We start from the raw sequence: 12,444 nt of genomic DNA on the forward strand, positions 1-12,444 counted from the left end.
CACCAGCTTCAGATCTCTTGTTCCAGTGAGTTTCCACAGCCTCCCACATCTACTTCCTAGTCTCAGCAACTAAGTATAGAACCAAGAAGGAATAAAAGAAGTGATATTCCAGCTACCACAGATGACCTAGTTACATGATATGGGCTTCCAGACAAGCTAGTCAGTTCATTTTACGGTAATTTAGAGAGATCTTTATCACTTAAGTGGGAGCAATGAAAGACGTAGTGAGTCAATCATCCATGCCTGAGATCCACGCCAGGACGGCCAACTGTCACATAGACAAGATGTTCCTATTAGTAAATATTTATCCCCACGTTAAGATCATTTCTCATTATTCTACAAACTAATAATACTGGGAAATACTCTACAGACTTAATTAAATCCTAAGTACGCAATGACTGAGATGAGGCAGGGCACAGGATCCCTCCTCTCCCTCCTTTCCAATTTGTACTTTTATCTTATTACAGAGGCTTGCTGACCTCTTACTTACTGCTTCCCTTTACTCTAGCATCACCTGTGACCTACAACTGAAAGAACTCTTTGGAATCACAAGTCCCCCTACGTCATCGCCTCCGTGACAAATGGTCATAAACAATCTGTTGAACTTAACTATGCCTAATCCACCATTCAACATCGTCCCAGTTTCCCTCCCCCTCCCTTTCCCATGCTCCACCCCATGCATGGTCTCCCTTAGGTGTGACTGTACTCTTTGTCCCTACTTTTGTAAAGCCTTGGGTACCTATCTCCTTTAGGACACCTTTTTTTACCTTCCTTTTCTTTGTTAATTGTGTTTCATTCCTCCTACTCGCCTCAGTACATGTGACAATGTTTTGGGACAATCACTTTTAGATTTTTAGATTTAGATTTTAGATTTGTGTTTTCTCAAAGTAGAGGAGTACATGCTAGGAGCATCATCGTAATAATAACAGCAATGCTAAATTGAATTGACGTCAGTCTCAGATTTGGTTTAGTTTTAATCGCTCGAGGCTTGGTGGAGAATCCCAGAGTGTCAGTCTGAAAGCTTCAGAGTAGAAAGGCAAGAGGAAGCTATTAGCGTGCCCTCCCCCTTTCCTAATGGCTTACACTACAGTGAGAAGTGTCTAGAAGGATATTTAAATTCAGAATAAAATTCTAGCAACCACAATTTTAATTGCACACCAACTGCAAAAATATTCCTTCCATTGTCTAACTAGAAGAAAGGCTATAATACACGCTGTCTGCTTTTCTCAGAACTCAGCTATTAACCTTTAAGATTCCTTTCCAGGGTAAATGCTTCTTTCCCCAGAAAAAAATGCGTCTTGAGACTAATTTTAATCTTCTAAAACATTTAACTCCTATTACGGATGACACTAAACTTCAAACCCTGATCTAACACCTTCCGCATAGTATTTTAGATGCTGAAATTTCAGAGACTGTTCCCTACATTGGAAAGTTAAAAACAATAATTTTCAGAAGTCACACCAAAAAGCTACCTCCTTCTCCAACAGGCAAACATACATTCACAACACCGGATTTGATTACTCAACAGCAAGTCACAGCAAACACAAGGGAAGCTTGGGCTGCCGTTTCCATGGAGATGACTTGATGTGGTTCAGCTCTTCTGGGAATGAAACCAAATCCCCAACAGCAGGAGAAAATCAGCAGCAAGAATTCTCTACCATATGGCAACTGCTAACAAACCAGTACAGGGAAAATACCTTCACTCTCTCTTCCCCTGCACCGGGAGCAATACCTTCCCATCATGCAGCTGGAAAACCACCTAGACTGTGTGGGTCATTCTGTGTGTAATGCAAAACGGATTACCACCAGGCCTCTTTATTCCTAGATTAAAAGAGCCTCTGTCGCCTACATTCCTCAGCCCATGAATTCCCGGGGTGGCACTTAGACAGAGACGAGAAACGTATCCTTCCTCCCATGACTCTGCTTATTAATCCTTAAGGGAAACCCAGCCTGCAGACTTACCTCTTGGGAAAGAATGCAAATGGAATTTTACTATCTCCAATGCCTTGAAAGACTCCATTGTTACAGAGAGGAGAGAGGAATTTCCACATCCTTTTATAATTATTATTGTTGTTGTTGTTGTTGTTATTGTATATGAAGGTATATGGAGACACATATATTATTATAATTATTATTATTATTATTATTACTATTGTATATGTGAGGTATATGGGGCACAGTTTATTGTTGTTGTTATTGTTGTTGTATGTGTGAGGTGTATGGGGGCACACATGTGCCACAGTACATGTGCAGAAGTCAAAGGACAACCTTTAAGAGTTCGTTCACGGGGTTGGGGATTTAGTTCAGTGGTAGAGCGCTTGCCTAGCAAGCGCAAGGCCCTGGGTTCGGTCCCCAGCTCCGAAAAAAAAAAAAAAGATAGATAAAAAGAGTTCGTTCACTTTTTTTCTAATTATCTTTATGATTATCCAGGCTTAAATTGGGGTTGTTAGACTTATACACCACCTACTTTACTCACTGAATTATCCTGTCAACCCCTCTTGTATTTCTCCTTCTAAACAAATGATTACAGTCAGTTCTTCAATGGGAAACAATTGTTTGGCTTCTCCATTCTTAACATCTATATCTTTTTTTTTTCTCTTTTACATTTATTTTCATTCATTCACTCATTCATTTTTATGAGAGTTTTGTTCAAAGTGTTATAATCATATTCAACCTCTTCCACCACAACTCTTCCAGATTCATGTCCTATCCATGTATTCATCCTGACCCTCCTAACTTTGTGTCCTTTAAAAACAAACAAAACCCCTCAGTACTAATTTGTGCTGCCCAAATACTTTGTGATGCGTGCGAGACCACATTTGCATCTTGTAATCGCAAAGCTAAAGGTCACTTAAAACCCACACTTGAAATTCTGTGTCTTTGCCAGAACAAAAAATATAATCAATATGTACTGCACACTCTATATTTGAGGAAAATGGCCATTTCCAAATAGTATGCACATCCAGTGATAGTCACATAGGCATGAGCTGTCTCTTCTGTTTTGAACAGCTCATAGCTTCAGAAAAAGAAGTTTCTTAACTCATATTTATACCTCCCGTCTGATCACACCACTGACCTTACTTGCCTATGCCAAGGGAGATGCTATTAATCCCAATACTTTGTTTGTACAACATCCCCTCATATATTTGTGGCCAGACAGAGACCACTACTTCCCTTCCTCACAGAACAATCCTCTTAGCCCTCTCCCTCAAAGGTTATCTCCTACCTACCCTACCTACTCAGCTACCTCTAGAAGTTATTTTCTAATAAAAAGTGGGTAATTGGTTCAGATTGAAGATATCAATGTAAAATATCACTTAATATAAAGCATCCATGGAGAAAGCCCTAAAAAACAGTGACAACTGAGTGACTTCAAGAATGAGTTACTAGCCTGGCTGTTTAACTTCACATGTATTAAAATATAGTATGCCCTCATGCACACACACACACACACACACACACACATACAAACACACACACACACATACACGCACACACACATACACATACACGCACACACACACACATACATACATACACACACACACACACACACACACACACACACACGCAGCATATAGTTGCATCCTGGCACATAGTTGTGAGCTCTGGCCTAAATTATTGTCTTCTAAAAATTAAATTAATAGGGAATATCCAAAATATTGATACTTTTTAAGGGTTTACTTCACAATATATATATATACATATATATATATGCCCCCCTTTCTCTGTATACATGTGTGTGCATGCGTATGTGAGTGCATGTGTGTGTGTGCATCTATGCCCATGCATGTGCATCCACAATGCATTTGGATACAAACAGAAGCCTGAGGAGAACATAGATCCCTTGGGCTGGAGGTACAGGTGGTTGTGAGCCACCCAATGCGGGTGCTAGGAACTGAGTGCCTAAAGAGCAGCGCTAAGCCACTGAGTATCTCCAGCCCCATACCTGAGAACTTAAGGACACCCTCCCTGCTCAGGGTAGAGGAGAAAGAATGGTCATTCATGTCATTGGGCAACCACTGCAAGTTAGCATAGGAATTTAGCAAGCCAACTTTTAGCAGTACACTGAAAACTTACAGTGCAAATCCATTATTCTCCAGTTGCTCACTGACATCAGATATCCTTGTTTTACACCAAAATGAATGAGGCACAATTAGAAAAGACTTGTCATGAATGGGTAGTGATAGACACACATTTGTCCTGAATCAAAAATGAAAGTTATCAAAGAATATTTAAGACACATTATTGATTTCTACACACAACTATTTCTTTTGTCAAGAGAAAACTCTTTCCCATAAATATAAGCTGTTGCCTCGTCTGTAGGTGATGCCCTTGAGAATGCATGTGAAATATCTGCCTTCCATCAATTACAAAGATACCCTTAAGAGACCACTGATCAGCCCTTTCCAACAGGAAGATGGCCTCTCTAAGCCCATCTGGTAACATTCAACCAAAATAAATGCACTTTACAGATCCCCAGGGCTTAATTATTAGACTACGGAACCATAAAAGGGGGTTCCCCAAATTTATGGGGAGGAGTTACCATATGAACACATGCCTGCCTGCTTTATTTGGTTAGTGACACTTAGCAACCAGAGTTGCCACAGGCAAATTCTACCAAAGGAGCCAGCAGCTAAACCCATGTGACTAATTATCAAATAGCCATTCATGAGTTTAAAACCTTTTTGTTACAATTTTATATCAGAGTTATATAATGCCCCCAACAAATATTTGCCATCTAAGAAGAATAAGCAATTTCCTGGTTTACCTCTGTCTGTCATTCTTGATCCAGAAGCTCTGTCTGGGACTGTTAGATGGTCTTGACTGTTGTTCAGTGAAGAAGTGTCATCACTAGACAAAGAGTTCAAACAACCACTTTCTGGTGTTGTGGAGCTGTTTTCTGAGACCCGGCAACTGCTTGCCTCTGAGGAGGCAAGTGTGTGGACCTGTACAGCAAATGACAGGGGATGTCCCACATCTTCGGTAGCAGGCGAGCTGTTAACTATGTCAAGCCACGACTGTCTTTCTTTAGATCCCGAGGAAGAAAACCGGCTGGGTGCCTTTACTGTATTTTCCAGAGAAGAGAAAGAACATGATGTTTCTCTCCGTTTGGGTGAAGAAGAAGATGCCCGCCGTGCAGCCTATTTTCCACAAATAAAATCAGAAGGAAGAGGAGGAAAAGAAGAGAGACTGTGAATTATCATTCTCTCTGTCCGAATTTTATTCAAATTTGCCCAGAATTGTTTCAAAAAAGTGATCAGAAACTTTTTTAAAAAGTCAGAGGAAAAAGGAAAAATGTGTGACACTCGTTTCTGTATGCCAGCTAAGAGCCTTTTGTGGGGTTTTGAGTTTACTATATAAGATTTGAAAAATCCCTATAGCAAGATTGTTTTACTCAAAACTTTCAACATTTCCAACAACTTAAACACTACGTTAGAACAATTCTGTAGAACGTTTGTGAGTGCAATGATAACTTGTCGTTATTTTTGATTCACAATGAAATGAGCAAAAACAAGTGAGAAAGATAATTAATAAAAAGAAAGCAGAGGTTTGAGGTGTGGCCTAGTGGAAGAATACTTCCTAGCAGGTGCAAGACCTTTGAGTAGCATTTACCTATTCCTCAGAGTATGACTGACTATTCATCCATAACTATCAAGGCTGAAAATTGAGCTAAATACAAGTCACTCTATGCTTCAGTCCTTCTTAGAAGGGGGAACAAAATATTCATAGGAGGAGATACAGAGATAAAGCTTGGAGCAGAAACTGAAGGAATGGCCATTCAGAGCCTGCCCCACCGAGGATCCAGCCCATATACATACAGCCACCAAACCCAGACAATATTGCTGATGCCAAGAAGTGCATGCTGACAGGAGCCTGATATAGCTGTCTCCTGAGAGGCTCTGCCAGAGCCTGACAAATACAGAGGCGAATGCTTGCAGCCAACCATTGAACTAAGAACAGGGTCCCCATTGGAGAAGTTAGAGAAAGAATTGAAGGAGCTGAAGGGCTTTGCAACCCCATAAGAACGACAATACCAACCAACCAGAGCTCCCAGGAACAAAACTACCATCCAAAGAGTACACTTGGACAGACCCATGGCTCCAGCTGCATATGTTGCAGAGGATGGCCTTGTTGGGCACCAATGAGAGGAGAACCCCTTGATCCTGCCAAGGTTAGACTCCCAGTGTAGGGGAATGGGAGGGCAGGGAGGTGGGAAGGGGTGGGTGAATGGGTGGGGGAACACCCTCATAGAAGAAGGGGTAGGGGGAATGGGATAGGGGGTTTGTGGATGGAAAACTGGGAAAGGGGATAACATTTTAAATGTAAATAGATAAAAATATCCAATAAAAATATATCTTAAAAGTTTTACTTGTAATTTTTAGTGTTAATATTTTGCAACTGGAATGGGGGAGTCCAGGTGCCACAGCCTATGTTAGAGATCAAAAGAGTCCATTTTCTCCTTTCCACATGTAGACTCCTTGTATTAAACTTAGATTATAGTGCATGGCAGCAAGCATCTGTACCTATGGCGCCATCTTGCCAGCCCCAATCACTCACAACTTTAATACAGTTTCACTGAGTAAGGCAAGAATATGTTTATAGCCTCTGAACTCATGAGCAAGAAGCCAAGGCTGCTCCACTGATGGTGATAAGCAGGTTGCCGTGGGATTCTCTGACAGAGTGTCCCAGCATGCTCTCCAAGGGCAAATGATCACCCTGAAGGACATTCCACCAGTCCACAGACATAGTGCTAAGGCCACGTCACCTTTAAGGACATCCTCTGGAGGCAGACACCATTTATGCTGGGATTTTATATTAGTTACATTTTGATGGTGCAATATTTTGAGACTTGACAAATGGTAATATTTACATGTACTATTCTAGGAACATTTACAGTTTTGAATGTTATCCACACCAAAAGATTCAGCAATGCCTTCCACTTTTAACATTATTTATCAATGAAATCCAACATCTATACTTGTTGTGTTCTGGGTTGCCCTGTATCTCCCATGGCATAAGCTAGAAGGTACCTCATGGTTCAGCTTCTTGTCGAAATCCTGTTGGACAGTCCTGTCAATTAGGCAAGTAGCAGGGTGGAGATCATTAAAAGGAGAAAACCAAAGAAAACAATTGGATCCTCCTCAAGACATCTGCAACAGGCTAACCATATCAGAATGCTTCCCTGTGTGTCGATACACTGTGGCACTATGAATTTTCAGCAATCTGTGCTTTTAATGGGAAGAATTGCTACCAACTAATATGTGTCTGCTTGGATCCTCAGTGAACATAGACCACCAAATGACCAATAAATCTATTGTGCCCCATTTTTGTAAGTATGTGCATATGTTGTGCATGTGTGTAATGTGTTTCCACCTGCACTTCTGGAAGCCTGAGGATGATGTTGGGAATTGTCTTCAATCTCTCTTCTATCTTATTCATAAAGACAGCATATTAGAGCCCAGAGCTCACCTATGGTTAGTCTTCCAAGGCAGGTTGCTCTAGGGATCCACCTTCAAGCTTGAATTACAAGCAAGCCACACATCCACCCAACATTTACTCAGGGTCTGAGATCTGAACTCATGTGTTCATATTTTCACAGTAAATATAGTAGCTGTAGCCCATCTCTTCAGCCCCAGAAATAAACCTACTGTGGATAGTAACATGACATTAAAATGCCTGGTCAGATAAGAAATGAAATGGGAACTGTTTCATTCAGCAAAGTGTCAGATTGCTAGGCAGCTGACTTACCCTAAGTCACCTAGACCAATTAACAACTAAGAGGTCAAAGATCTGCAAATCCTGCTTCTCTAGGAGAGGACTGTGCAGGCCCTTCCCTCTCCAAATAAACGCAGAGCTACTTTACCCATTAGATGAGTCTACAAAATAATCATTGACAAAACCACACATGCTGCTTCCGTCCTTGCATGATCTTCTACAGTGAATTATTTTGATGAAGCTTGCCTTCCATTTAAAGGGACCAAGCCTGAACTGTCATTCCTGCCCTGGTATTTATATGAAACGGACTGCATACTCAAGTTATAACTACATTTGCCTTTTTTTTAAACCTCCAAACTCCCCTTAAAGGAACAGGGAAGGGCATACAGAAGATCTGCTCATGTCAGGTTATGAAGGGCTGGTGATATTCTTGTTGACTGTAACTCAGCAAAAATGCCCTCCCTCCATGTTCACAACATACCATGGAACATTGTGGAGTTGCTTTCTTGTTTCCCTTTTGCCTTTCAGTGCATGTATGTGTGCATGTATGTGCACATGCGCATACACGTGTGTATGCATGTGTGTTTCTGCACGCTGATAGGAGCTGACTGATAACCTCAAGTATCTCTCACAAACACAGTCCACCATGCTTTTGAAGGCAAGGTCTGCCATCATTTGGAGCTAACCAATTAGGCTAAACTGACTGGCCAGTGAGTTCCTCGGATGATCCCATCTCCACCTCCCCAGTGCCAAGATTAGAAGGATAGCACCACGCCAAGGTTTTTAAAAGGATTCTGAGGTCAGAGTCAGGGCCTCGTGCTTACAAGCCAAGCACTTTACCAACAGAGCCATCTCCCCTGCCCTAGATTTTATTTTTAAAAAAATGTATGAGTGAATAGTGAAACAGAGAAAAACAATGACAAAAGAACCGGGGAAACTGGAAAACAAACAGAGAAGGGGAAAGGCGTGTGTGTCAGGTGTTGAAAGTGGTCAAGGAGGCAGAAAGTGATATTATCAAACAAATTGGAAATGGGGTTCATTTCAGCAGATTCCAGCTAGAACCGTTTTGTTTTGTTTTGTTTTGTTTTGTTTTGTTTTGTTTTGTTTTGTAAACAGCATAGTGCCACAACATGGCTTATTGTTTCTAGGAATCTGTAGCTCCCAGTAGTCAGCACCGAGCACAGAAACATAGCCTTCTGTAAACTGTCGGTATCCTATACTTATAAAACAGCAAAGGAAAGAAGCATAGGTCTGCCTTTGCTGCTCCCCAACTCCCTTTGACTAATGGGTCTCCCCTTCAAAGCCAGTTCACATGTCTGGTCTCCCTAGTGGTGCCAGGCTGTGAGGTTACCATACCTGGTGCTGCCTTCTATGATACCAAGTGAATATGAACTTATTTGACAACTTCTGTTGCCGTTGCTGATTGGCAGCTGGGTCGTTTTTGGTGAGTTACTTGAAAGCAGGCTGTTCTTAGTCATTTTAACACGTCCATATCTTTTTTGCTTGCATTCTGTGCCCAACACATAGTTGGTAATAAATTAGTGCCAGGAGAGAATGGATCAGAGAAGCAGCTTTGCAAAGAAAATATCAGCACCACAGTTTAGTCTCTGACTGAGGAGCTTCCTCGAATCTCCATCAACTTGCTGGATAGAATGGCAAACTTCAGGACAGAGAGTATTAGAGTCAGAGAGACACAATGGGTGATTATAAACTCAAGCAACATGGCTTACTTAATGTGAGGGAATTGAAGTTGTATTTAATGGTTACAGCTTTTACTTTTTACACTTGTGTCTCTGTGGGTGGACACACACACACACACACACACACACACACACACACACACACACACACACAGAGGTCAGAGAACAATTATCATGGGAAATGTTTCTGTCTTTCCATCATATGAGTCCGTGAATCTCTGGGACCAAACTCAGGTTTTCAGACTTGGTGGCAAGCACCCTGTCTATGAAGACATCTCATGGGCCAAATGATTATAGTTTTAGCTGATTGACATGACTAAATTTAAATATTAAAATTGATTTTCTCATTTTTTTCTGCATGATACTTTTATTATTGGAGAACTTAAAGTGCTATTTAGCGCTAAAATCCTGTTTGGGGGAAAATGTGTTCAAAACACAAGTTCAACAAGACGAAAAGTAATTGAAAATGAGCACTGAGAGCTGGCAATTAGGAAGAAATGATTCAGCGTAAGTCTTAGCGGCATTAGTCAGGGTATAGTGGAAAAGGAACTAGAAGAATAACAGGACTAAATGTAATAAAATCAAATGAGAGTGAAGGAACAAACATATACTTAGCTCTTTACTTAGTTTAAATTATTGGGGTGCGCACGCGAGTGCCTCTCTGTGTGAGTATCTGTGTGTGCATGTGGGCACACATGTGTGGAACAGAGGAAGGGGGCACACACCATAGCACACCAGTGGAGTCAGAGGACGACTTCCTGGCATTGGTTCTCTTGCTGATGTCAGGCTTACAGAGAAAGTGGTTTTACCCATTGAGCATCTCACTCCAGTCCTTTGGTTACCTTTGAGCTCCATTCAGGTACCAGTTCTTTGACAGAATCTGCTCTAACTAGAGTACACAAAGCAATAATCCTACTGCCCTGCTCTCCTGGGCACTTCATAGTTTGATCTTCTTCACAATACTCATTACTAATTGAAGACATTTCTTTGAATGATTAACATGTTCCCCTTCTTTGACTAACCACTTAATGATTCGGATCCTCAATGGAGCAACACAGTGTCCTCAGCAGGACCTTGCAGGTGGCAGATACACAAAATTATGCATCGGCTGCCAGGTGGACAGGTGTATCAACAGAAGCAAATAATACAATGTGAAGGGATATATCCTTGCTGCTTTGTTTTGTTCTCTGAGACATGGTCTCACTGTGTAGTTCAGGCTGGCCTTAAACTTGGACTCCTCTTGCCTCCGTGCCTGAGAGCTGGGATTGCAGGCATGTGACACTACGCTCAGAAAAAAATCATACCCTTTCTAAAATACTAACACCTTAAAATTTCTACCTATGATAAAGTCAGGTTTACTTCTTTGGAATTTGGTTTCCTCATTTGTAAAACTAAACAAAGGGTTTTGAGAATCAGATGAAACTACCCTTTGTAAGGGATATGCAAAGTCTCTGCACAAGGGAGCATCGCTCTGCAGGCTGGAGAAATGGCGCAGCAGTTAAGAGCCTGTACTGCTCTTGCAGAAGAATGGACTTCGATTCCCAACACTCATCAGGCAGCTCACTTCTTGTGACTCTAGTTCCAAGAGATCTAATGCCCTCTTCTGGCCTCCAAGGGCAATGCATTCATGTGTATATACCCACCTTCACTTAATTAACAATACAAATCTCTCCCTCTCTCTCTCTCTCCCCCTCTCTCCCTCGCCCCCTTCTCTCTCCAGGGTCTTCTTATTGTGTACCTCTGCCTGTCCTAGAACTTGCTATATAGACCAGGCTGATCTTGAAACTTACAAAGACCCACCTGCCTCTGCTTCCTAAGCACTGAGATTAATAGTATATACCACCATGACTGGCCTATAAGCATTTTTTTTTAAGGCGTACCTAGGGGATCTTGGAGCGTGTGGATGAGGTCATAACCACAACCCATTTTTATACCTATCCATGCATTAAGTTCAAATGCATGCTGGGTAGACCTATAAACATCACAAACAAAAAGATATGTTGAGCATGGCTTCTGACTTTAATAATTTGGTTCCCAGCACCCACATGACCTTCATAGACTACTTCATGTGTGTGATATGCGTTTATACACTCAGGCATATACACATACACATAAAACATATTTTAGACAAATGTAGTAATTATAAATAACACAGACACATAAAGCCCAAAGTACAAGGTCAGTCATAGTAACAGCATAAAAAGGCATAGATAGAGTACTCCAGAAATGCTGAGAGAATTCAAAGTAAGACAAAGTAGAACCATACACATGTGTGCAATACCACAATGAACCCATTACTACAAATGCCAACTAAGAGGACTAATAGAAATAACAACACAACAAAAGCAAAAACAAAAAAATCAATAAAACCAAAGGGACAATTTTTTTCCTGGCTTAGAAGGCAGGGAATGCTTTGGCGAAGGGATCCATGCTTGAAGCAGACTGACTACTCCAAGAATATGCAAGGGGAGTGGCATGTGAACCGGGGCTTCCTATAACTAGAAACTTTCTCCCTGCAGGTTCAGAAAGGAAGCTTGAAAGACTCAGGGCAAAGCAGACATTTTCCTGGGCTAAGGACAAAGGAGGAATTAGTGACAAGAATGTCACAGCAAATGTGGAATTGCCACGGCCTTGAATAAAAGGTCAGAGAGTAGGGCCAGGGGTGGTGGTTTATGTCTTGAATCTTAGCCCTCGGGAGGAATAGGTAGGCAGAGCTCTGTGAGTTCAAGGCCAGCCTGCTCTACATGGTGAGCTCTGGGAGAATCAGTCCTGTTAAGGGTACCTTTTAAGGATCATTTTAAGGAAAAGGTAGACTAGAAATAAAGAAAGAGCCTGTTGTTTCAGTGACTCAGGCAAGAGCTAATGAGGGGGTTGGAGTTGGCCGGTGGAAGAAGACAGGAAGAGGTAGTGGGAGAGCCTCCATGCTAGCAGGCTGTGAAAATGAACTGTTAAAGCAAGAGACAAAAATATATAATACCGAGTTTTAGCAAAGTTTGAAAATCAGCTTACAATCTTTTATATCCGG

The 12,444-nt window shown here is 41.4% G+C and overlaps 2 protein-coding genes across 9 annotated transcripts in view; one reads left to right on the plus strand and one right to left on the minus strand.

The window, feature by feature from the left end:
* The window catches only part of Oprm1 (opioid receptor, mu 1), a 253,352-nt gene that overhangs the window by 136,104 nt on the left and 104,804 nt on the right, over positions 1 to 12,444 (plus strand). The window lies entirely within an intron of this gene.
* The window catches only part of Ipcef1 (interaction protein for cytohesin exchange factors 1), a 202,794-nt gene that overhangs the window by 47,223 nt on the left and 143,127 nt on the right, over positions 1 to 12,444 (minus strand). For 5 of the 6 annotated variants that reach the window (XM_063266112.1, XM_063266118.1, XM_039081247.2 and 2 more), the window contains one exon: positions 4,772 to 5,144. The exons of the other annotated variant lie outside the window; for it this stretch is intronic. In XM_063266112.1, coding sequence (XP_063122182.1) covers positions 4,772 to 5,144 — 373 coding nt within the window. The remainder of the gene's footprint in view (positions 1 to 4,771; positions 5,145 to 12,444) is intronic. 6 annotated transcript variants of the gene reach the window in all.

This window comes from Rattus norvegicus, chromosome 1 (assembly GCF_036323735.1).
Source record: "Rattus norvegicus strain BN/NHsdMcwi chromosome 1, GRCr8, whole genome shotgun sequence".
In the NCBI taxonomy this organism is placed as follows: Eukaryota; Metazoa; Chordata; class Mammalia; order Rodentia; family Muridae; genus Rattus; species Rattus norvegicus.